Here is a 24,124-nt window from a genome sequence, read left to right as displayed (position 1 = left end):
GCAGTTTGAAAGCATGCCAGTGCAAGTAGATAAATAGGTACTGCTGCGGCAGGAAGGTAAACAGTGTTTCCATGTGCTCTGGTTTCCGTCACAGTGATCTGTTGTGCCACAAGCGGCTTAGTCATGCGTGCCACATGACCCGGAAAGCTGTCAATGGACAAACATTAGCTCCCTCAGCCTGAAAGCGAGATGAACGCCACAACCCCATAGTCAGCTTTGACTGGACTTAACTGTCAAGAGGTCCTTTACGTCTGCCTTGACCTTTGCATGTGTTCCTTGTGGAGAGAATGAGGAACTTAGAATTCCTCAGTTGTAGACTTGGAAGGGATCCCAAGGGAACTAGTTTATTTTATTTTAGCATTTTTTTATTGAAAGTTTTCCTCATACGAGATAATAAAAAACAAAATAATCTAAGTAAAAGGGGGGGAAGGAAAAGGAAAAGAGGAGGAGAGGGTAAATATACAAAGCCCTCTCTCAAAGGTAAATCTTAACCCTTGTCTGACACAAAAGGGGGTGGACCCTCCCAGCTCTCACCTGGGAGCTTCCCATTCTTTCCCTAGCCTTCCACCCTAGGAGATCTTCCTTTCCCTGGGAGGACGAGGAACATGTTCACGTGGCCAGTTACATTGATCAAGGATAATAATTCTGTGGCTGACCTTAGCCTCTGGGTGGTTGTTGCTCTTGTTTTGCTTGTTCAAAGCGAGCTTGACAGAAGCCGACAAAGAGCCATGTAACACCTGCCAGTAAAAAGCCAGGGTTCTTGACTCATATTAGACTTTTTGGTCCCAGAATAAGGGTGAATCAGGCCATCACTCAATCAGTCATCATGTGGAGATCGGCATGTCTGTAAGACCTGGATGTGAGGAAAGGAAAGCATTGCCAGACATGGAAGCATCCTTTTAAGATCTAGAGATGAAGTTGCAGAAATGCAGTAATGTCAGGTTCGTGCCAAGCCCACAGATGGGGGCTTTTCCATGCTTTGAGATCAACCAGACACAAACATTTTAAGCACGACTGTGCTGGATATTGATATACTTCAAAAGAAGCATATTCATTGCAGCTAAACAAATTGCCACTGGAAGGCGGAGGGAGCCATTTAGCAGTCATTTGTATTCTTTGTGGTGCAGCCTGTGGAGTAGGATAGAGATGCAGAGTTGCTGGAGCTCACTTCAGTGGGGCTGGGGTGGTAAGGATGGGGCTGCAAAATCCAGTGCTCTTGGCCAATGCCCTCATGAAACCCCATCTGGTTCCCACCTACCCCTGCCCCCTCCCCATCCAGGTAAGCTGCATTTACCCTGACATCAGGACCAAGGCTCTGACTCAGCACACAGTGAGTATTCTTCTGCTAGTTACACTACGACATACTTATGGGTGCACATGGATGTCGGGAGATGGCACATAGATACTGTGAGTCAAGAGCATGCTGAGAGCATTCTGGAGCTGGTGGGTGGCTTTGGGGTACCTTTGGAGTCGTTACTTTTGCTTGATACACAAATTGCCTTGGTGACATGGAGATTCGCCTCTGCATGGAAAGGAGTAGCTTACGGTAACTCCTATAGCCTATGCTCTGGCTATATCTAGGTTAGAGTACTGCCTTTGAAGATGCTTTGGAAACTGCATAGAGAAATGGGAAGAACTGTGTAAATGGGAAGGAAATTGGCAGAAGCAGTAAATCAGGGATGGGGAAGGCTTTTCCGTTCCACCAGTCAGATCCTTATCAGGACTGGCCTCGGAGGCCAAATTTGGCAGGGGGACGAGGCTGTGCAGCTGTCAATCACAGGACATCACAATGACATCATGAGCAGGTGACCATTTTTTTTACAGATGGAATACAAACAAAGCAAGTTATTTAATCTGAGTTTTAGTTTTAAGTAGCCATGTTGCAATAAATTGTCATCTGATTCCACCCTAATGATCATATTGGCAATAGCTAAGTTCGCCAAGGAGGATGAAATTCAAAATTCCACTGAGATGCACAGTGATCTGGGAGTAACTGTGATCCAAGATAGTCAGCAAGATGATGCAGCCAAATAAACATTCCCAGCATTTCTTGATGTATAGAAAGAGTTGTCTCCAGATAATACTTATCTGCAAAGTTTTTTCTCCTGAACATGTTCTCACTGAGATGGCTTGTTGTACACATCATCATCATTTACAAATGGCATTTTTTCACATTTCCAGACGTGCTTATTGACTCGCAGAAATATGCATTTGCCTTTAAATTTTTAGGTGAAATGTGACCTTTTTGTTTTTGGAAGAAGCTGGCACTTTTTAGGACCTTCCACAAAGAAACTCTAAGCAATAATGAACAGTAGCTGTAAAGTAAGTATTTCCATTTAGGAGAGCAAATTTAATAATGTGCTGGCAATTTGCTCTTGCCCTATAGAGACCTGATTATGGACCTCCTCTATGTTCTTTGGACTGCATTATCCTGGATATGCCAAATAAATTTACTTGACCTACATGGAATCCAAGGCATTTGAGGATGTGATTGAGTGCATTCAGTGAGAGCCTGTGGGAAGTGGGTGGATTACTACATATTTAATTGAATGTAAAGTCTTGCCAGCTTCCTCACTGGGGTGAACAATGGCCAAAAGTTGCTATATATTAGCTGAATCCATTAATGAAATTTTAGGTCAAAATCGACAATATATTTTGAAAAGCTGTTTGTCTGTTCACTGTGTTTACATTATGCCTGTGTTTACTATTTGAAGAGCAATTGCAGTTTCATGTGTCTTAATCACATTGGCTAGTGGAAAATAATAGAGTAGAAAGATAATAGAATTGGAGAATTGGAAGGGACCACATGGGTAATCTAGCCCAACCCTCTGCAATGCAGGAATTGTTGGCCCAAGGTGGGGCTCAAACCTACAACCCTTAGATTAAGAGTCTCATGCTCTACCATCTGAGCTATTGCATATGAGATAGTCTGATCAAGATCTACTAGTCTGATGAATAGACTAGTCTGTACTAGATCTACTAGTCTGATCAATGCCAATCTATTGAGTTACTAATGTTCTGATCTTGACAATGACATGGGGTTTTTTTTGACAATCACTTGTAGCTGAGTAAGATTGTCTTCCATGAGTCCATAAGTGACTACGGAGGCCAATTCTGAATCCACATGTCCTTCCACAGTGGGGATATGGTTTCTGGGCAGGAGCTGATCAAGGTGAGGGTTTGCCAAGCGTGCCTTCCTCTTAGCACATTTCTTCCTTTCGTCCTGAGTTCGAGCATCTTCAAAGTCCATGACACCTTTGGTAAAGGCTGTTCTCCAATTGGAGCGCTTGCAGGCATGTGTTTCCCAATTGTTGGTGTTTATACTACGTTCTTTAGATTTGTCCTGAAAGGGTCTTTAAACCTCTTTTGTTGACCACCAGCATTATGCTTTCCATTTTTAAGTTCGGAATAGAGTATTTGCTTAGGAAGGTGATAATCAGGCATCCAAGCAACATGACCGTACAACGAAGTCGACGTTGAAGAATCATTGCTTCGACACTGGTGATCTTTGCTTCTTCCAGTACACTGGCATTAGTTCACCTGTCTTCCCAAGTGATGTGTAAAATTTTATGAGACACGATTGATGGAATCTTTTGAGGAGTTGAAGATGGCATTTATAAGTGGCTCATGTTTCACAAGCATACAGAAAGGTTGGTAGTACAATAGCTTTGTAAACAAGCATTTTGGTTTCCCTGAGAATGTCCCTCAAACACTCTGCACTTCAAATGGGAGAAAGATGCACTCGCAGAGCTCAGGCAATGCTAGATTTTGGCATCAATGTCAGCCTGATTGCCATGTTATATACAATTAGTGGTACCTAAATCAAAGCAAAGGGCACTGCATCTGTTGCAACTTTTTTAGTGGCAAATGACATGAAAATGAAGCTTGACGGGACAGCGATGAGTAGCAGGTTTCGAGGCAGAGATGAAGAACCAGGGCTGAGGCTGAGGAAGCCTGTCTTATAATGACAATGGCTCCCACCTGTCAGGTGTCAGAACTGAGTTCCAGTGAGTTCCAGCTGGGGGAAAAAGACCTAAATAGAGCTAACGCTTTAAATGTAAAGGTCAGTGCCTGTAGTCCATCCCATAATTCCACCACCTTGGATTCACACAGATTTCATTTGGGCCTCATGCATAACTGTGGTCTGGACTTCAGCCACTGACTTCCACTTTGTGCACATAAACATGTTTACTTGTAAGGGACAACATCTCTATTGTTCCTATTTAATTGCTACTGGCGTATATGAAATTTTCCATTTTTGAAAGATTCAGGAACATGCTACTCTAGGGGATTCTTGAGCCAGTATTTTTAGAAAACGTATTCTGGCTACCATAGTACTTTTAAAATATAATGGTGGCCATAATATATTTTCTTGAGCGACTGGGATCGGAACCAACTGCAGAAACAATATTTTTCAAGAAGCTACCCTTAAAAAAGCATCTGGCCTATGTATCTTATGGGAATCTGCTAATAAGCATTAATAATAATGACGACGTTGATGATGTTTGAAATCATTTAGGAGAAAGATGTGAACCAAATGATACCACCTCTAGGAGAGATCTCTTTCCTGATGGAAGAACCTTGTCCCCCAGCAGATCCCGATGGTAATCTTGCCTTGTAATTTATGATGTGCATCCTGGTATGGAGTCGATCCCAAGGAGACAAAACAGCGCAATGAGCAAACCAATAGTTAAAACGGTAGATGGATACTTACAGACCTCTTAAGATTGTCTCATTCTGTGCAGTAAGACTATGCCCTTCCTGAGATTGACTTCCCAATTGGCAGAGAGATATTTCTAGATTTGTCTGGCAGGGCAAGAAGCCTAGAATAAAATTTAAAATACTAACGGATGCAAAGGAAAGAGGTGGATTTGCCCTGCCAGACCTTAAACTTTATTATGAATCAGCAGCTTTTTGCTGGCTGAAAGATTGGCTGCTTCTTGAAAACACAGACATTTTGGACTTAGAAGGTTTTAATAATGTATTTGGATGGCATGCATATTTGCGGTATGATAAGGTCAAAGCACATAAAGCATTTAAAAATCATATTGTCAGGAAAGCATTGTTTAATGTCTGGATAAGATATAAGATTGTTTAATGTCTGGATAAGATATAAGGACCTACTTGAAAATAAAACCCCAAGGTGGTTGTCACCGATGGAAGCGAAGGCTCAGAAAAAGCTCAATATAGAGGCCAAATGGCCGAAATATTGGGAAATTTTGGAACAAGAGGGAGACAGATTGAAATTGCAGAGTTTTGAAAAACTAAAAAATAAAGTGCGAGATTGGCTTCATTATTATCATTCATTAATGATTATTATCATTATTATCATTATTATTATATGGAGGCATATAATTTGGACAAGAAAATTGGCTTTCAGATGGAAAAATCAAAATTGGAAACAGAACTGTTAGAACTCAAAACCAAGATTTTGTCAAAGATGTATAACTTGCTGTTGAAATGGAATACTCAGGATGAAACGGTGAAATCTGCTATGATTAAATGGGCACAGGATGTTGGACATAACATAATGATGGCTGACTGGGAACAGTTATGGACCACAGGTATGAAGTTTACGGCATGTAATGCCTTAAGAGAGAATATTATGAAAATGATTTACAGGTGGTACATGACACCAGTCAAGCTTGCAAAAATCTATCATTTGCCCGATAATAAATGTTGGAAATGTAAAGAAACTGAAGGTACATTCTTTCACCTTTGGTGGACGTGCCCAAGGATTAAGGCTTTCTGGGAGATGATTTATAATGAAATGAAAAGGGTATTTAAATATACCTTTCTGAAGAAACCAGAGGCCTTTCTCCTGGGCATGGTTGGCCAATTGGTGCTAAAGAAGGATAGAACTTTCTTTATGTATGCTACAACAGCAGCAAGAATACTTATTGCAAAGTATTGGAAGACACAAGATTTACCCACTCTGGAAGAATGGCAGATGAAGGTGATGGACTATATGGAACTGGCGGGAATGACTGGCAGAATCCGAGACCAGGGAGAAGAGTCGGTGGAAGAAGATTGGAAGTAATTTAAAGACTATTTACAGAAATACTGCAAAATTAATGAATGTTAGAATGATGTTGGATTGAAGTTAAGTGGTTTTTAGCAGCAATGTTAAAAGGAATACGTAAAAATGGATTGTTAACAGGTGATAATTTAAAGTTATTATATTTTAAGATAAGAGATTAAGATAAAATCAAAGAGGGAAAGGATTTGCTGAACTAACTAATTTGAACTGGAATACAAAAAGGGAGGTGTGAGGAGGTCGGGGAAACAAGCAAGTGAAAGATAAGACATGGAAAGACTAATCTGTTTTTAAATTGTTTTTATCTTGTATTTTCATTTTTTATTTTTTTCTCTCTATTTCTTCTTTCTTTTTTGCTTATTTTTGTAATATGTTGAAACTTTAATAAATATCTTTAAAAAAAAAAAGAAAAAAGAGATTGACTTCCCAAGTTGGATATCTTGACATTTAACAGAGGGGAAATATACAAGAGAAAGCAGAACTCGCAGTGCAGTACCATGCACGTCTGTTCAGAAGTCCCACTGTGTTTGGCTGCGTTTACCCTCAGACAGAGTCTGCGTATGATTGTAACCTAGATGATTTCTTCCCCTCATCTATATATATCACCATTTCAACACTGAACTCTGTTCCCAGTTTATCACTTAAAATTTATTTTCGTTTATGTGCATTGAAGTATTTAATGGGTTTATTTTAGATGTAGAGAGAAAAAAACATAATAAATCATAAGCAACATTGTAGGAAATAATCTTGAACTCTGAGACACCGCCCCCCCCCCCCGCCTCCACTGGATCTTGGCAGTATCCTTTGACAGCTGCAATAATAAATGCATGGTTTCCTTTGCATAAAACGAAATTGGATGGATTCAAAATATCTTGTGCCCTGAAGCAGTTTTGGACAGTTAGCATCTGCCCACACCTTTCAATAGTTGCTAGCAAAACGTGAAGGTGTCAATCTGGGCATTCTTTCTCTTTCCTCCCTGGCGAATTCTAGAAAGTTCCCCCAAACACTAGGAAATGAGCCAGAAACAACAGGAAGTTAGAGGAATGTGGGAAGTAGGATCCTAGATGGTGGCCTTTCCAAACCTCCTGCATATTTAGTTATATGCTTCCTGTTTGGCCAACGAATAAGCGGTGGAGGCTGGTCCATATGGGCAAATGAGGCACTGCCCAACCATCCTTAGTCTGCCCTCAATGTGCTACCACAGGCCTGTCTTCTTACAACCAGATCAGAGAGTGGCATTGCCTGTCAGCTTCCTCCTCTTAGTCTCAGTTTTGTGCCTTGTAGGATTTAGCAGGGAGGAGGAGGTTGGGAAAAAAACTAGAATTAGTTCACTCTGCCAGCCATTGACTCTGGCTCCACCTTCTGTTGCACTCCTTGTCTCCTTCCCCATCAGTTATTGTTGTTTAGTCGTGTCCGACTCTTCGTGACCCCATGGACCAGAGCACGTCAGGCACTCCTGTCTTCCACTGCTTCCCGCAGTCTGGTCAGACTCATGTTTGTGGCTTCGAGAACACTGTCCAATCATCTCGTCCTCTGTCATCCCCTTCTCCTTGTGCCCTCAATCTTTCCCAATATCAGGGTCTTTTCCAGGGAGTCTTCTCTTCTCATGAGGTGGCCAAAGTATTGGAGCCTCAGGTTCGGGATCCCATCATTAGCAATGGCCATAAGACAGGGTGCATGAAGGAAACAAACTCACACAAATCAAGCCACGTGAAGGGACAGCTCCAGTAGCTACCAGTCTGTTTCTAGGCACATTTTAAGGGATGGCTATGACCTATAAAGCCCTTCTGTCATGGACTGGTTAGACACAAAGGAATGGTGGAAATAACCAGCTGGGGAACTCCCAGAGGAAGAAGCCTCAGAGCCAGGGGACTGGTGGTGGGATTACAATAAGTGGTCTGAGGGAGAAGACTGGGAGGAGGAGGTATCAGAGGCTGAAGAGGTAACACTGTTCTCCTCCCAGTCTGACAGGTTTCTGATAGGTTTCTGTTATATGTGGCGGATAAATGCTTGGACTTAGCTGCTATTCCTGTCTCCATGGTTGGTTGTTGTATATATTACTAGTATGTTTTTTTAAATTCATTTTTTGAATGTAGTAAGCTGCCCTGAGTGGTGCTTTTACCCCTGAAGGGTGGAATATGAAAGTATTATTAAGATAAAACAAAACAATGCCAAATATAGACCAACAAAATAAAAAATGTTTTAAAAAATGGCTACCCCCCCTTTCCCCAACCATAGGAAGCTGCCTTATATCAATTCAAGCCATTGGTCCATGCAGCTCAGTGCTGCCAACAAAGACTGGCAGTGGCTGTCCAGGGTTTCAGGCAAGAGTCTCTCTCAGTCCTGCCTGGAGATGCTGGGGATCGAAGCTGGGATCTTCTGCCGGCAAAATCTCTCTCCACTTCTTGAAGAATTTCAGCATGGCCTCTCTTTCCAGAGGCAGCCTCAGGACACCTTTGTTCACAGTTACACACAGGTGCCTGACAGATGCTCCCCTATAGTCAATAGCAGATGGTGGGGCGGCAGTGTTCACCTGACCTCCTGACAGCTGAGTCACTGCAGCGTACTGGGAAGGAGAGGGGCAAGGTGGTGGGGAGGCCAGCACAGTGCAAACACAGCGACAGAGCCAATATGGTATTCCTGGCGGTGTGTTTGCACCACGCTAAGCTCCCTGCCACTTTGGCCCTCTCCCTCCTTCTTGGAAAGCAGCGGTGACTCAGCTGTCAGGAGACCAAGTAAGTGCCACTATGACATTCACTACTGCCTGTTGCCCTATACCATTTAGTTACAGTGTATGAGTCCTTCTCACAAGATTGTCACTCTCTCTTCCAGTGTGGTGGCAGATGGTTGAAGTTTACCACTGCAGAGAACCATTCCATTTCTCTCTGTGTGTTTATGTGTGTGTGCCTAGGACCTCACAATGAAAGCATCTTAAAATTGATGCAGCCATTATCTAATCGAAATGCAATAGATATCTGGCATCCACATGGGAATTTTATTTCTCAAGCTTTTAAAAAATCATTTTAAACAAAACAATGCCAAGCTTGTCTTATAAACATCTGTGGTAATTTTCGGGTGTGTGCAAAAAGGTCTTTCTACATAACTTTTTTTAGGAGCTTAAGGACTGAATTACTAGGGTTGTGTGAAACATTAGGACAGAATCCAGCTATGCCTCAAAGAGAAACTTTAGGAGCTCATGCCAAGACACGCTTGAAGAGCAACATCTGGAAACTTTTCCGAAGGAGAGGTGAGCCTGTTAGGATCTCCCTACTCTCTTGCAATTTCCATTCCCCTTTATCCCTTCTGCATCTCAAGATGTCTGATTAACATCTTTACCACCCATTAGGACAATAAAGGCTTATTGTGAAACAGAGGGAGGAGGTTTATTTATCTGGGTACCGGTATTTACAAACCACCAACTCACAAGAAAAATATTGTGGCAGTGCACAGCAAAAAGGCAATAAAAATCTAAAATGCAAGCACAAATTAACAGCGATGAATGCTATAAAAAGGCTTGACAAAACAAAAATGTTTTCAGCAGATGAAACATCAGAATTGAAGGTACCTGTCTGGTTTTAATAGGAACAGCGTTCCAAAATACTGGTGCTGCTATGCTGAAAGCCATGGTTCGAATAGAAGCTAAATGAATCTGAAGATTGAAACTAGGTGTGTGATTTTGCTTTGGATGAAGACCAGATCCAGAACTGGAGTGATTTGGGCTATGTCCAAGGTGAAGCAAGGTGTCTCAGGAGTGGCTCAAAATCAAATCCAAACTCTTCTTCTTCTTCTTCTTCTTCTTGTGTCCACCTTGGAGGCTTGGAGAGTACAGTCTTAGAATGTCTGTTAAACTGGGTCAGATTTGGCAGCCACAATGCTCTGCAATCTTATGTGACAGTAAGTGCAATGGAAGTCTGAGGGATCTTCTTTGATGTAGCCATGCGTAGGATCAAAGCTCATATATTCTTTGAATGCATTGTTTCTCAGTTTAATTACTCAGAGGACTCACAGAATCAGCAGCTAAAATAACTTTGCCTTGCACTGCCACATTTTCTATTGGGAAAGTGTTGCATTTTCAGGTACAAAAAATAAAGGAGTGCTCTTTAAATATCACTTTGATTTGTTAAATATTTGTCTGAGAAAATGGGCTGGCCTAAAATGACAAAAGGCCTTCATGCCGATGGTGAAACCAAGATTTCAAGAGATCTGAACAGAATCCACACGAGGGAGCACTTGAGTCAGATCAGTGCAGTATAGCTGCAGAAAGGTACCATACAGAGGCCATCATTGAGAAAATACAAGAGGATAGGCAGATCCTATTGCTTAACAGAAGTGCAATGGGTACATGGATCACAAAAGACACAGGTTACACACCAGTTTCTTTGTTTAATGAAAAGATGCTGCATAGTAACAAGGATTTCCCAATCTGCCAGAGATTCCTTAAGGGGAATGAACAGAACAGGTCATTTAATACATAAACATCTCTTTCATGCAGCAGGAAAAAGGTCATCCTTAAACACCTTTTGCTGTGGACTTTTTCATTGGAGAAACCATTATTACTACATGACATTACAGGAATGCACTAGGTTTAAACTACGCCCCCTTCACCAGTGGTACCATGATGACAGGACAACCTGCTGTGGGTACAATGAAAACGGAAGCGTATCTCAGTCTCCTCCAGCCTCCAGACGCTTGTACTATCAGCTCATGTGAACTGAAGTCCAAAACAATGGGAGACCACCAATTTGGTGAAGGCTGGTATATGTGATATTACATATGCAGCAGCCATATTGCACATAGCTAGGCTGTCAACTGTGGACCAAGTAAAACAAAACTGATTACTGAGGACTGGAACGTCACCATGAACAACTGCCCATATTTGAATTGGCACCTTGTAAAGCCAAATTGAAATCCAAAGGGTAGTATTCAATTAAATCTTACTTAGAGTAGACCCAATGAAATTAATGGACATGACTAAGGCAGGCCTATTAATTTCAGTGGGTGCACTCAGCGTAAAACTTGACTGACTACACCCAATATTTATATAAGCAACATTTTGCACTGGGATCGAGAGTCAAGTTTCTACGTACTGAAACAGACTCCCACAAGCCGAATGACAATTCTCCTTGCACAAGACACACATGAAAGCAAATGCAAAGGTATTGTTTTATTATGAAGATTGTTATATTTTTGAACTACCTCAAGGGGACCATTTCATCAAAGTATAAAATAAATAAACAGATAAATAAAAGCAGGGTCCATTTTGTATGCAGATGCACAATTCTTGGAGGGTATACATGAAATCAAACTCGTTAACGTGTGGAAAACTGTGTGAGCTAGAAATGTGTGAGCAAGTATTTATTCTCCCCACTCATGCTTCCATGGAACCCAGTTTAAAATCTTAGACCTACTCCAACAAGCAATACAGACAACTCTCAACTTACGCAGGAGTTTTGGGAATAGCACATAAAGCCAAAATTGTGTATAGTCAAAACACGTTGGCTCCAATGGCAGGTGGCATTGCCAAAGTCTCCCCGCCCCCTGCCCCCAGATGTGTGCCCCCTTTTCATTTTTTTAATTGAAAATTTGCCAAGTTCATAAAGCTGAATGTGCACAAGTTAAATGCACGTAAGTTGCAAGTTACCTGTATCTTGTACCTCTGGATAAAATGAAGAGATTACACGCATGTCCTTCCTGGTTTAGATTAACCACAGTTTCTTTTGACTTCCAGACCAGGAACTTGGGTTATCTTTAACAATGGTTTATTGTAACAAACCCTACTTTAAACAAAGTTTGTTACTGCTGACATAACAAAACTTTTATTACTTGCTTGGTGCAAAGTTAAGCAGTCTTAAAGTCTCCAAAGGAAGTGCTTCTGAGAGTTCATGATGCAATAGCTAAATGTATTACATTTATGATATCTTTTAATGATCAGAGCCAGAGCCTTCTCTTTGAAAGATTAGAATACTTCTCTGTCAGCTGCTTCCTCCTCTTTTGCAATAGTGAAAGTTCAACAACAAAATAATGCCCCGTTCTTCACAGTTAAACTAGACGTTTGCCTGGCAGATTACAAGACACAGCACAATTTGCTGCTATTTTTAGCTTCTGGAAAGATACAAAGAAGCTAAAGGTTGTTGGTTTTTGGACTTCCCACTGCTCACATTTAAATTAAGGGGCAACGCTCACTGCTTGGTGAGTGAAATATAGTTTGAGACCGAGGGTGGAGAACCTGTCTGTGGCTGTCCAGATATCACTGGACTCCAACTCCCATCAGCTCCAACTAACATGGCCAATGCCCAAGGATGATGGGAGACATAGCCAAGCAGCATCTTGGGGGTCATAAGTACACACCTGTTTCAGGTGATGGGGAAGACAAAGGGCCTCCACCTTATGGGATAGAATAAGATTGGGATGCACAGCCAGTGGCTTCTTTCAACTGAGCTTGCTTTCTAAGGGGGGAAAACAAGCAAAACAAACTAGAAAGGGCAAGTGCAACAAGTTTTAAGCTACAGGTCTCGGGGTTTGCACTGGCTAACAGAAATTACCTGCCCAGCTAACCAGCAGCTGCTGCTCCCTCCCGGACTGCAAACCTTCCATGAGATCTAGCTGAGCATCTTGTGTCGATCAAACACTGTCTTCCGCTGCTCCTGCACCTGACGCTTCCACCGTTGCTGGGCTCCCTCCACTCTCTCCAACACTGTGTTTGCCCGGGTGGCGGCCGAAGGGCGTATTGCTGCCAGTGAATGGGCATCCTGCAACACCGAAAGAATGAACGCCTCAAGGATCTACAAAGGGGCAATGCATCTCAGAAGCATAGCAACAATGCTCAACAGTGACACATCAAAGGAAACCTGAAACAGGCTCCCTCAACTTCCAGTCCCCAGATGTTGTTGGACTACAGCTCCCACCATTGCTGACTGTGCTAGCTGGGGCCACCAGGGCTTGTAGTCCAATAACATCTGGAGGCCCAAAATTGGGGAAGTCTGATTGGATTCCTTTTAAGTGTTGACACCTTTTGGCAAGCCTTCATGGAGAAAAACCACCTGGAGGATCTCTGCGGCCAGAAAGATAAAATTTCAATGAAACTTTTCCAGTTTTGCACAGTTGGGATTGTACGGACCGTGTGCCTGCAGTTTCAGCATTCATCATGCGAAGCAGTTATCTGGCACATCACGGAAGTTAAAAAGGTCTGGCCAATGTCTGGGAAAGGATTGCAAGCCACAGTAAGGTGAAGAAGGCCTCTGAGTGTCAGGGAGCAAAGCACTTTTATCTTTGGGGTTTTCATAGGATTGGATAGAATATTGTCTGTCCTTTGGCGGATGAGTCATAAATGTGATGGAATATTCCCCTTTATTCTGTTGCCCCTTTAGAATGCTGATTAAGTTAGCAGATGCTGAGGCTAGGACTCATGCCTCATGCAGTCTACTTTCGCCCCAGTCTGCTCATTATCAAGAGGAAGGCATCATGCTCACCTCGCTTTCCTCTTCATTGTGCAGGGGCTGGGTGTAGGCATCAGGCTTGCGGATGAGGGGGTCGACCACCATCAGAAAGACCATGTAGAGCAGTAGGGCTCCAATCACTGAGAGGTAAATGATGATGATGACCTGCCAAAGGTCAGCAAGGAAACTGGATGAAGCAATTCTTAAACCATCAGGTTCTGCAAGTCACACAGCCTATATTGCAACATAGGTCTCTTCAGAATGATTTAGGTAGCATGATGTGACAGTTCCAAGTTAACTTTCAAGTTAGCAGGAATTAAGCAATCCAGAAGCCAACTCCCAACTAGTGGGAAAAAACCCAGCTCATTTCGCCTCCATCCCCTTAATGTCAACAGGGTTAATCTAAGCTACAATTTTCAGAGAACCAGGGACTTTTGATGTGGCCACTGAGGCACAAGCTTGCTCCATGGACTTGTGCAGTATACACTACTCCTGCTATAAACCCATGCATGTACCTCCAGCTATAAATTATTCAAGTTGTGGAGAAAGTGGATAGAGTTTTCTCTCTCTCTCATAATACAAGAACTCAGGGACATCCAATGATGCTGGAAGATTGGGGGCCAAGTATTGAGTCACACCTTTCAGTTAAACTATGGAATTTGCTGCCACCAGAGCCAGTGATGGCCACCAACTTGGACAGCTTCAAAAGAGGATAAGATATATTTGTGGAGGATAAGGCTAGCAATGCAGCCATGATGGTTATGTTCTACTTCCACTGTCAGAGGCTGTGTAACTCGAAATGCCAATTGCTGGGAATCACAGGTGGGGAGTTGCACTCAGGTCAGGTCCTGCTTACAGGCTTCCCATGGGCATCTGGTGGGCTGCTGCCTGATCCGAGTGCTGGAGAAAAAGGGGCCCTTGGCCTCATCCAGCTGGGATCCTCTTATGTTTGTAAAAGCTACATGAGAACCAGTGGACTAGACCTTCAGAAATTCAGAAATGGTTGGGACAACTATTAGCGCTATGTCCTTCATGGGTAGACCCTCAACCCTACTCATCCAAAATTGCCAATAGCCACAATTCTGTTCTATACAATGAGAAGGAGAGGCAGTGCAAAGGCTTGTCTTGTCTTGTACCTTGATGGTGGTGGTGCTTCGCTCTTCATACTTGCACTCACACAGCAGGCAATATGCCTCGACATCATTCCCTGGCACAGGCATCGGCTCCACCACATGCAGGCAGTTGCTGCAATGATGGCAAGAGATGAGCATCAACAGTGGGAATCAAAGCTCTCCTCTGTCACAGAACGCAGCAGGAATGGCTGTCACCTGTGACTCTTCTGTTCCCATCCGCCCCAGCCGATTATCAGGGTTAGTTTATTATTTATTTTATTTAGCAAGCATTATATATGTCACTGAATGAAAGGCCAACCAGCTCTAAAGCAACGTAAGTAACGTAACATATTCCTTAGAAAATACTGACAAAATCGACAGACTTTAAAAGGAAGTAAACGTTAACGGGTCGCATCCCGTGCTAGTCATGCACAAAACAGATCCACTGAAATGCATGGACCGGAGTAATTTAGGTAATTCCAGTGGATCTACTCATAATACAACTTGGTTGTATGCAACCTAATACAATGAGCAAAATACCAGTAAATTGATGAGTTTTAAAAAACAAATATACATAATACAATTACATGTCTGGTAGGCTTGCCAAAACAACAACAACAACAAAAGTTTTTGCAGGCATTTGGGGGGGCGGAATACTATGAAGGCACTGTCCTAGTATGAATAGGCAGGGAGTTCCAGAGAATAGACTGATTGCCACAGTAAAAGACTGATTTCTCACAAATGCACAGCAAATGTCATGTGATACTAGTGCTGCAGATCAAAGTTGGTGCCTATGGAGTAAGGTGATGGGAGTTCAGCTAGACTTGGACAGTGCTGCAGGTGGCCATTGGGGATCCCTGTTCACGGCAGTGGGGAACCAAGGTAGTGTTTTCTGAGGTGACACAGGACATTCTGAACTTGAGCTCACTGCTTCCAACAAACCTTCCCATTTAACATCAGGAAGGGATTGGAAAATGATTGCAGATGTAAGACAACAGCCATTTCTTCATTGCTTCCCTACCTTATGACTTCAAAATATGAACGGGGAATTGAAGCACTTTGGGAAGCCCTAATTCTCAGTAAGAAGCACCTATTTACAAAGCCTGACTCTTTGCAGTAGCTGGTTTTGAGCCAGAGAGTCTTCTGGAACAGTCCCCTGAGGAACTATGTTTGCAAAGGTCATTTGCTATGCCAATAGAGGATGTAAAACTTCAGTTGAAGATTGACTCACCAGTCCTTCTGTGACACATTCTTCTTGTAAATCTGTCCACTGATATTCCTATATGGGGGGCAGACACACTTGCAGCGGATGTCCTCAAAGCTCTAAAGAAGCAAAGTAAGATAGGAATGGAATAAAGAGTATTTGGCAAAACATCCTGCCGCAGCAGAGAATGAGATTTTCAGCAGGGTCAACACTTGACTTCACTTTCTCTCCCATCTGATAACTGCAATATCCATCTGCATTGATATCCTGCCGGATCTTGAAGACATGCCTGTTTCATTCCCCTGAATTTGAACTTCTTAATCCAATTGTTTTAATTGCTTTTTATAGTTCACTGTTTAATTCTCATACCATTTAATGGGTTTGTTTTATTGTATATTTTAAATATGAGTGTTTAAATATTTTGATGGAATAGTTTTATTGTGCATTTTAATTATGTATGAATTTTATAACTGATTTCACGCTTATAAACCACTTAGAAGCCATTATGGAATATAAGCAGTATTCAAATCCAATAATAATAATAATTAATGCAAATTATCTTTTTGTAAAAAATTCCTAATAGCCGGATGGAAATGGCTTGCAATTCATGTGTCAAAAATTCTGATAGAAAGCGGTTCTTAGTTAACTTAGTTAACCAAAATACAACTAGACAGCAGCCAACAAAAATCCAAGTCTTACTGAATGGTTATATGGATGTTTGTTCAAAAGTACTGTTGAGCTTTATTTAAAAATGTCCTGAACCTCAGCCTCACATATAATATTATCAGCAATCAAGTTAACCTAACCTTGAACATACAAAATGTGTAAGACAACATTTTTGGGAGGATGAACTCAGTGTAAGAGATGCACATGCAAAGTCTCTACTACCAAAGCCAATGGGACTCTCAACTTAGCCTGGAATGCTGTGCAATTAATTCCCTATGCAATGTCTCTTTCATTTCTCACTTGCATTGAGTGCTTTCACCACTTCCACCCCCTTTACCTTGCTGGTCTCTGATGGTGGTATTACAATACACCAGACAACAGCTGCAAGTAACACGAATTTCATGATTTTCTCAGAAATGCCACATAAGCATTGCAGGAACCTGAAACAAAAAAGAAGAAGTTAAGTCAGCAAACACTTTCTGAAGTTCCACATGTAACTCCTGGAAGAGGCTGCGCCTCATTGACACAGAGTGCCAGAAGGTAGAATGTCAGAGATGGGAGAGTCCCCTACCTCGAACCCTAGAGAGACACTGCCTGTCAGTGTAGACAGAACTGGGCAAGATGGACCAGTGGTTTGATTCAGTACAAGGCCTCTTCCTTTGTCCCTGCTTTTCTGCTTAAGTGTACCATGGACCATAGAGATGCCTCCTCCTTATATTTTGGCTCCAACCACCTCAGACTAGGTACGTATGTGGGGACCAGGCCTATAAACACAAAGTAGCATAAAACGCAGCAATAGGAAAGACAACTTGGGGTTGCTCCCAGGTGAGAGGCTGGGGCAGCTACAGGCAGGGGAGGGAAATGACAGTTAACTTGACATCAAAATGACAGGTGGACAGCCTGGGAGCATCTACAGTGAAAGCACGAATGCAATTCACAAACACACATCCATTTTGTGACTTTGCTCATTCATATTGTTTTGCTGATTTATATTGTTTTCCTTGTATTTATTGTGCAATGGGAGTCGTAGTTCAAAACATTTGGAGGGCACAAGGTTGGTAAAGCGTGGATTAAAGTATATGGAGCTCATTTGTTTAGCAAAAAACAATCTTAAGTAATTTTTTTTGAAGTACAGCAAGCCCACAACTTATGTGGGGGTTACGTTCTGGAGATCAGGCGTAAAACCAAAATTGCATATAGTCAAAACATATTGTATTCAATGGCGGGTGGGATTGCCAAAGTCATTTTCCCCAGAACATTTGCACCCCTTTTAAATTATATTTCGGTTTTGTTTTGCCATGCATGTAAAGCTGAATGTGCACGATTTTGTAAAATTTTTTTTGCATAACCTGCAGGCTTACTGTATATGAAACTATGAATGTAAAAAGTGAGGAATTCTTATGCCACTCATAATAGTATACAAATGAGCCATCTGGGGCAGTTCTTTACCTGTAATGCCAAACCATGGTTGAGATGAGTCCTAGGCTTCTAGGAACCCAGTTTGCAGGGCAAATGTAAATGACAGGTTTCTGGTTTAGTGTATTCCATGGCAAATGGGTTTGTTACAAACCAGATTTCCACTATTTAAACTGGTTTAGGGAAAGGTCTGTGTAAGGCCAAGATTCACTCATATCACATTGAAACATAGAATCACAGAATTGTAGCGTCGGAAGGGGCCATGAGGATAATCTAGTCCAACCTCTGCAATGCAGGGAATCGTTTGCCAAAATGGGGTTCGAACCCATGACCCTCAGATTAAGAGTCTCATGCTCCTGAATTGGACCCTGCTTGTAATTCACATGGGAAATTCATCAGTACAGTATGTGATGATCGCTACCACTGACTCAGGTGGCTTAAAAAAAGGGGGGGGAGCAGTGGCGTAGCGTGGGTTGTCAGCACCCGGGGCAAGGCAAGTAATTTGTGCCCCCTAACCCGTGGATTTGCACCCCCTAACCCGTGGATTTGCGCCCCTAACCCTAACCCCCAGATGTTGCGCCCGGTGCGGCCGGCCCCCCCTACACCCCCCACGCTACGCCACTGGGGGGAAGCTTCACAGAGGATTGTGCCGTCAGATGCAGATGACAGCTGAATAGAACCTCCACCTTCAGAAATCGTTTACCTCTGGTGCGGAGGTCAAACAAAAGGAAACGTATGACTAAGCAGGGATACATTTCCATATGCCCTCCCGAAGGAATGCAATGAAAAGCGATCAATCGGCAGCACCCTGCGTGCAGATAATATTCTCTCTGGCAATTAAAACCCCTTCATTGAGCATGTCCGCACATTCACTCTCAGCATAGAGAAAACCGACCAGTTTGCAGAAATTTGGCGGCCCCCAAATTTAGCGACTGGAGGATGCAAACGAAGTCACGAAGCTCTCCCCCCATCCCGCTTGCCCCCCATAACTGGGGCGAGGAATTACCGGTATTCTCTATGCAATATAATACCCACCGAAGCTGCAGCAGCTCCTAGAAGCAGAAGAATCCACGCTAATCTCCACTGGTATTTTTTCCCCCCCTGCTGACATCATCAAAATAGACACTGCTCGCAACCAACCAAAAGCCTTGTCCCAGAGGACGCGTGGAGGGATCGTTCATAATTTCCTACCCTTGGATTCACAAGAAAAAGAAAAGAAGAAAAGAGGCGCTCTTGTGGATTAAAAGATTCGACAGCTAACATACACGCAAGGCGACTGCACGTTTGTACGCATTTGCCTACGAATTCGAAAGGCAGGAAAAGGTGGTTAGGCTGGCTCCTGTTTCAACTTTGCAGATTGCAGATTGACCCTGCAGTTTTGGAAAACCATGTCAGTCTACTCCGCCTTAGTTGCTGTTAACAACAACGACACAGTATCAATATGCAAGGCAACTGACAGAGTAGTTTTAGCACCCACCCCAAAAAAGCCCAGGTCCTGGCAATTTATAGTCTAGGTTTCGACTGAAGGGGAAAACAGGAGGGCAGAAGAAGGAAAGAGAGTCACAGCACAAAGAGATTAAGTAGCCTACGCTAACACAGTTCCATAATTCAGTTCCATAATTTTCCGCAGCCTAAGGAAACAGTGCCTTTGAACATGTACAGAGCTCCCTGCACTTGTGTAACGGGAATCACCACCCCCTCTGCTTTTAACGATATGAAGGCATCGCCGTCTAGCCGAGGATATATGGAGAGTAGAAAAACGGGCTATTTACAACCCACTGCAGATAAGTCTAATGCGATGGTAATTTTTAAAAGTACTGGGTTCCTTTCGCCCCAAAGGAATCGAAACTTTGCTCTTCTTTTATCAAGCCCCGTTCCTCCTCCTTTTGAAGCAGCCTCTTAGACCTGTTTGGTAAGAGCGCACGAGACTCTATAATTTCAGCGTTGTTGGTTCGAGCCTCACGCTGGGCAAAAGATTTCTGCATTACATGGAGATCGACTAGATGACACTCGTGGTCCCTTCCAACTCTACAATTGTATGGCTTTAGTCTAGTCGAACGCGATAGGGAACCTGTGGTCCTCCAGATGTTGTTGGATACCAACGCTCCCATCAGCACCGGCCAGCATAGCCTGTGGTCCGGCATGATTGGAGCGGCACATGTCAAAGTGGCGCATTGAAGGCAACGCACCACACCAAGGGGGCGCAAACTTACGCACCCTTCCGTGGACTGGGAGGTCTTCCTTCTGAGTGAGCAGCGGCACTTGGCTCCGCGAGTTCTGCAGCTGGCCAGGGAGCTCAGCTTGCTCGAGGAGCAAAGTGTTAATGCAATAGATAGGAAGTGGCGTAGCCGAGGAAGGCGGGCTCCAGGGGTGGGAAGTGTGCCCTGCTGGTGGGCATGAGGTTGTGCCGGCGCAATGGCTGCGGTGGACTGTGTCCTGAAGCTAGGAGGCAGCGCATTGACGCACAAAAGCCAGCTGGAGACCCTGAGAGCGGAGTCCTTGCGCGGGGCGGCTGCTCTTGTGCACAAGCTCCGCGAGGCGGGACAGAGGCGGTGCATAATCGTGCACGGCGCAGGGTAGGAACATAGCAGCGCAGAACTGGCGGGGGTGTGTGTGTGACTGGGCAGGGCTTCTCCCACGGTTGCGTGGCGAGGAGACTCCCCCTCCAAAGGCGCGCGCTGCCACCAGGGAAACGCAGCGCTGCAGTGCCCCCACGTGCTGACCCGAAAGCAAGCGCCGCCTAAACGGGCCATCTGTGCACGATTATCAGTGGGATTTCTTTCCTAGGAAGCTTCACATCTAATACGGTCTTCATGCCTAGAGACGATGAAACCGATCACAAACTGCAAAGGAGCTTGATTTCAATAAGATAAATAAATATTTCCGCATTTCCCCCTTCCGCTGTCAACAATTGCCCCGCCTCTCTCTCCACTGCCCACTGTTTTATTTACAGTTGATGAAAGGCAGATTTTCGAGCAGTAGAAACAGGAGAGAACACCCGTCATCTCACTTTGCCTACTATAACAAGACCAGCCCTGCTTGCTATTGTATTTATTGATGCTAGGATTAAATCATGGGTTGCCATGGGTGCTCCAGTCGTTTCGAATTACATTGAAGCATGTCACATGTTGGTTGATTCTTGTGTTTCATCCCATTGGAAATTTCTTCTAGTGTGTATTGCATAATGTAGGGTGAAGTTCGGAGAACCTGACTGATCTGTTATGCTGTACATTGCTGTATAGATTAGATGACCCTAGAGATCCTATAATAAAAGAAAACCAGTTCTATGAGATTTTTTAAATATAAACAGTCACTTACTGCACTCTGTCTTGCATGGAACATGAAAACAATAACTCTGGTGGCAGCAGCGCAACCTGTGATTTCTAGGCTTTGAGCCCACTGGGATTATCACAATAGTATTCTTATAGGGCTAAAGAATTACAGTGGTACTTCAGGTTACATACGCTTCAGGTTACAGACTCCGCTAACCCAGAAATAGTACCTCGGGTTAAGAACTTTGCTTCAGGATGAGAACAGAAATCGTGCTCCGGTGGCACGGCAGCAGCAGGAGGCCCCATTAGCTAAAGTTAAGAACAGTTTCAGGTTAAGAACAGACCTCCAGAACGAATTAAGTTCTTAACTCAAGGTACCATTGTATCTAAATCTGTGGCCCTCTTAAGTGTGAACAGCGAGTTCTGAGCAGGAGCCCATGGAACAAGCCCTGTACATTCTCCATTCCTCTCTTAGAAATGTTTTGCTCCTTGGAGTTGTCAACTCATGGAACTGAAAACATAAATGCTCCTGAGTCCTGACTTGCTCCATCTCTTTTTCTTTTAATCTGCCTGTTATGGCTAGCCAGGGATGCAAGAAAGATTTGCCAGCTGACTCACCCTTTATATTTTGTCTTGGGTTCAGGGGATCTATAGTTTTTTCGTGACTAGAGGAAGATTACGAAGTCTGTGTGTGAAAATTTCTGTTTTAAAGCGTTCTCTGTGGTGAACTTGCTCTCTACCTACTCAGGTTTACTTGAAAAAAAGTATCTATAAGTGTGCATTTTAAATTTCCAGCAGGTGGCAGTAGCTCTCACTTGCAAAATATATTGATCTTATTTGTTCAGTTCATTCCATTGATTCCAAACAAGAGAGAAAGAGATCTGAATATTACAACTTCAGTTGCGGGGTAAGAATCTGTGGCATATACATGAAATGTTGAAAGGTCAAGACCAAGGTGGATCTGTTAAGTTGGAATGGCAGTATTTGAGCTTAGGGAGGGAAATTAAACTTGATGAAAGTGTTGTTGTGTAGGATAGGCTTCAATAGGCTGTGTTTGCTCTCCAGATATTAATGCAGTAGCATTAATAAAATTTTCATTCAAAATCCTAATATATCAGGTATTTTCTGCAGACAGCCAAGATCCAAGGGCAGTGTTTGCATATCACAGTAAACCATGGTTTAATGGTCTACTGTGAATGTGCAGTTGGGTCCCACTTCGCTCCTTCCCTAAAATTAAGCAGTTTGCACATTGCAGTAAACTTAGTGGGAGTGGGAGCAACAAGCCATTAATGTGCTCTTCATAATTAATGGTTGCTGTAGCAGTCTGGGGTGAAGAGATATATATAATTGTGCAAAATAAATAATGTTTTGTAATTGCGTGTACAATATTGGACCTAGCTTTATCTTTAAAATGTTGCATTAGATGATAGGTGTGATTGGGGATGGAGAAGCACCCAATCCGTATGCATAGTCCACAGTCCCCACCTGCCTGCGTCTCCATCGCTGTGCCAGTCTTTCGCTTATATCAATTCATAGTGTCTGCAGCATCAGGAGCAGGTAGACAGCAATGGTGGATGAGCTCAGAATTGCCTGCTTTATTCACCTCACGTGATTCTCATTTAGTAAACATGGACACAGATTGCTAGTAGGACTGACACTAATGCTATAAAGCAGGAGTGGCTAATCTGTGGCTCCCCAGGTGCTGCTTGCCTGACCCAGGATGACTGTGGATGATGGGAGTTGGAGTCCAATAACATCTAGAGGGCCATAGCTTAGCCACCTTAGTTTTACAGGTTGGGGTAGCAGCTGAGGCTGCTTGTGATATCATTAAACAGGAGCTTGTAGCTTTCCTGATTTTGTTGGTCTCCTCCTTCCATCAGTCCCAGCCAGAGTGGTCAGTGATCAGAGATGATGGAAAGCCATAGATGCCTTGCATTAAAGGGCATTGAGTTGTCAATTAGCTGATTTTCATGTTTACATCCCAGAACAGTGGCATTTGGCTTTTCTTCCCTTGGCGCCGTCTCAAATGTTTGGTAACACAGGACGTGCTGAAGCTGACTAAACTCTCTTTCCCAGCGAGTCTCCCATGCCAATCTTATTTTTACACCCTCTCTCCAGCTTTTCATCCTCAGCTTGCCCTTTCTCATTTGCTGCTGATAAGTGTGGATTAGCTCTGGAAAGAGCCTAGCCAGACTCCAAGGCCTGCAATGACTGGCATGCTGTTGGTATGGGGACCAGCGGGGCATTGTCTGGTGCGATTGGATTACTCTGAGGGTTAGTATGCAGAGGGTGGATCTGCATAGGAATAGAAGCATCTGTGGCATGATTGGAGCCAGCTAGAGGATCTGTAACATGCAGTGCTGGAGAGAAATGTGCTTTGATGCTCAAGGGCTTAGCCCAAATCTTTGAACATGTCTCATGAACAGGTGTGAAGATCTTTCAATTACCACCCGCCCTGTAAAACCTTTCAAAGGTTTTGAGAGCCAAAGAAGGGCTCTCTAACTGCGACTCAAGCGGGAATAGTGTGCATCTGCCACAAGTGAGGCTTTGCCTATTTTGACTATCCAGCATATCTCTGCCAGTAGTATGGTGTGATCTGTTGGCAAGAAACCTCTCAGGCTAGATCAGCCTTCACCAGCCTGGTAGAGATGTTTTTAACTCCAGGCACTTCGGACTCCAGCTCCCATCAGCCCCAAACAGCACAGCATTTACGATGACAGGAGCTGTAGTACAAAATATTTTTGGGTTGGTGAAGGCTAGGATAGACAGGAAGCTTACCTTATTCATTACAGCACTAGGAAGGATGCTCTCTTCTTCCTGCCATCTTCCAGTAATAGGCTTACACCAAGGTAACGGCTGGATTTAAGTGGAGTTACTGGCAATGCGCAGTAAGACTGGTGAAGGAGAACAATGGCTGACTGGTCTTATTTCAAGAATACAGCCTGCTGTCAGTGACTGGCTTTGCACTGGTATGCATTGTT

The 24,124-nt window shown here is 43.4% G+C and overlaps 1 protein-coding gene across 4 annotated transcripts; it reads right to left on the bottom strand.

Annotated features, from left to right (window-relative positions):
* Positions 1–10,400: 10,400 nt before the first annotated feature.
* TMEM9 (transmembrane protein 9) lies at positions 10,401–20,446 on the bottom strand. 4 transcript variants are annotated; one of them, XM_083508607.1, is made up of 7 exons: positions 20,089–20,201; positions 18,907–19,063; positions 16,793–16,895; positions 15,817–15,908; positions 14,610–14,718; positions 13,507–13,638; positions 10,401–12,786 (listed from the first exon to the last, which is right to left on the bottom strand). In XM_083508607.1, the coding sequence occupies exons 3-7, from the start codon at positions 16,856–16,858 to the stop codon at positions 12,637–12,639; spliced, it is 549 nt and encodes a 182-aa protein (XP_083364733.1). In that variant the 5' UTR covers positions 16,859–16,895; positions 18,907–19,063; positions 20,089–20,201; the 3' UTR covers positions 10,401–12,636. The 4 variants fall into 4 exon arrangements, with proteins under 4 accessions (XP_083364733.1, XP_083364735.1, XP_083364734.1 ...); XM_083508609.1 differs by having other exon boundaries at positions 18,907–19,058; positions 20,089–20,192; XM_083508608.1 differs by having other exon boundaries at positions 20,085–20,156.
* Between the last annotated feature and the right edge of the window lie 3,678 nt (positions 20,447–24,124).

This window comes from Podarcis liolepis (assembly GCF_965112155.1).
Source record: "Podarcis liolepis genome assembly, chromosome: 6".
Classification (NCBI taxonomy): Eukaryota; Metazoa; Chordata; class Lepidosauria; order Squamata; family Lacertidae; genus Podarcis; species Podarcis liolepis.
Note: the sequence above shows the minus strand (reverse complement) of the source record. Positions and strands in the feature narration are given on the sequence as shown.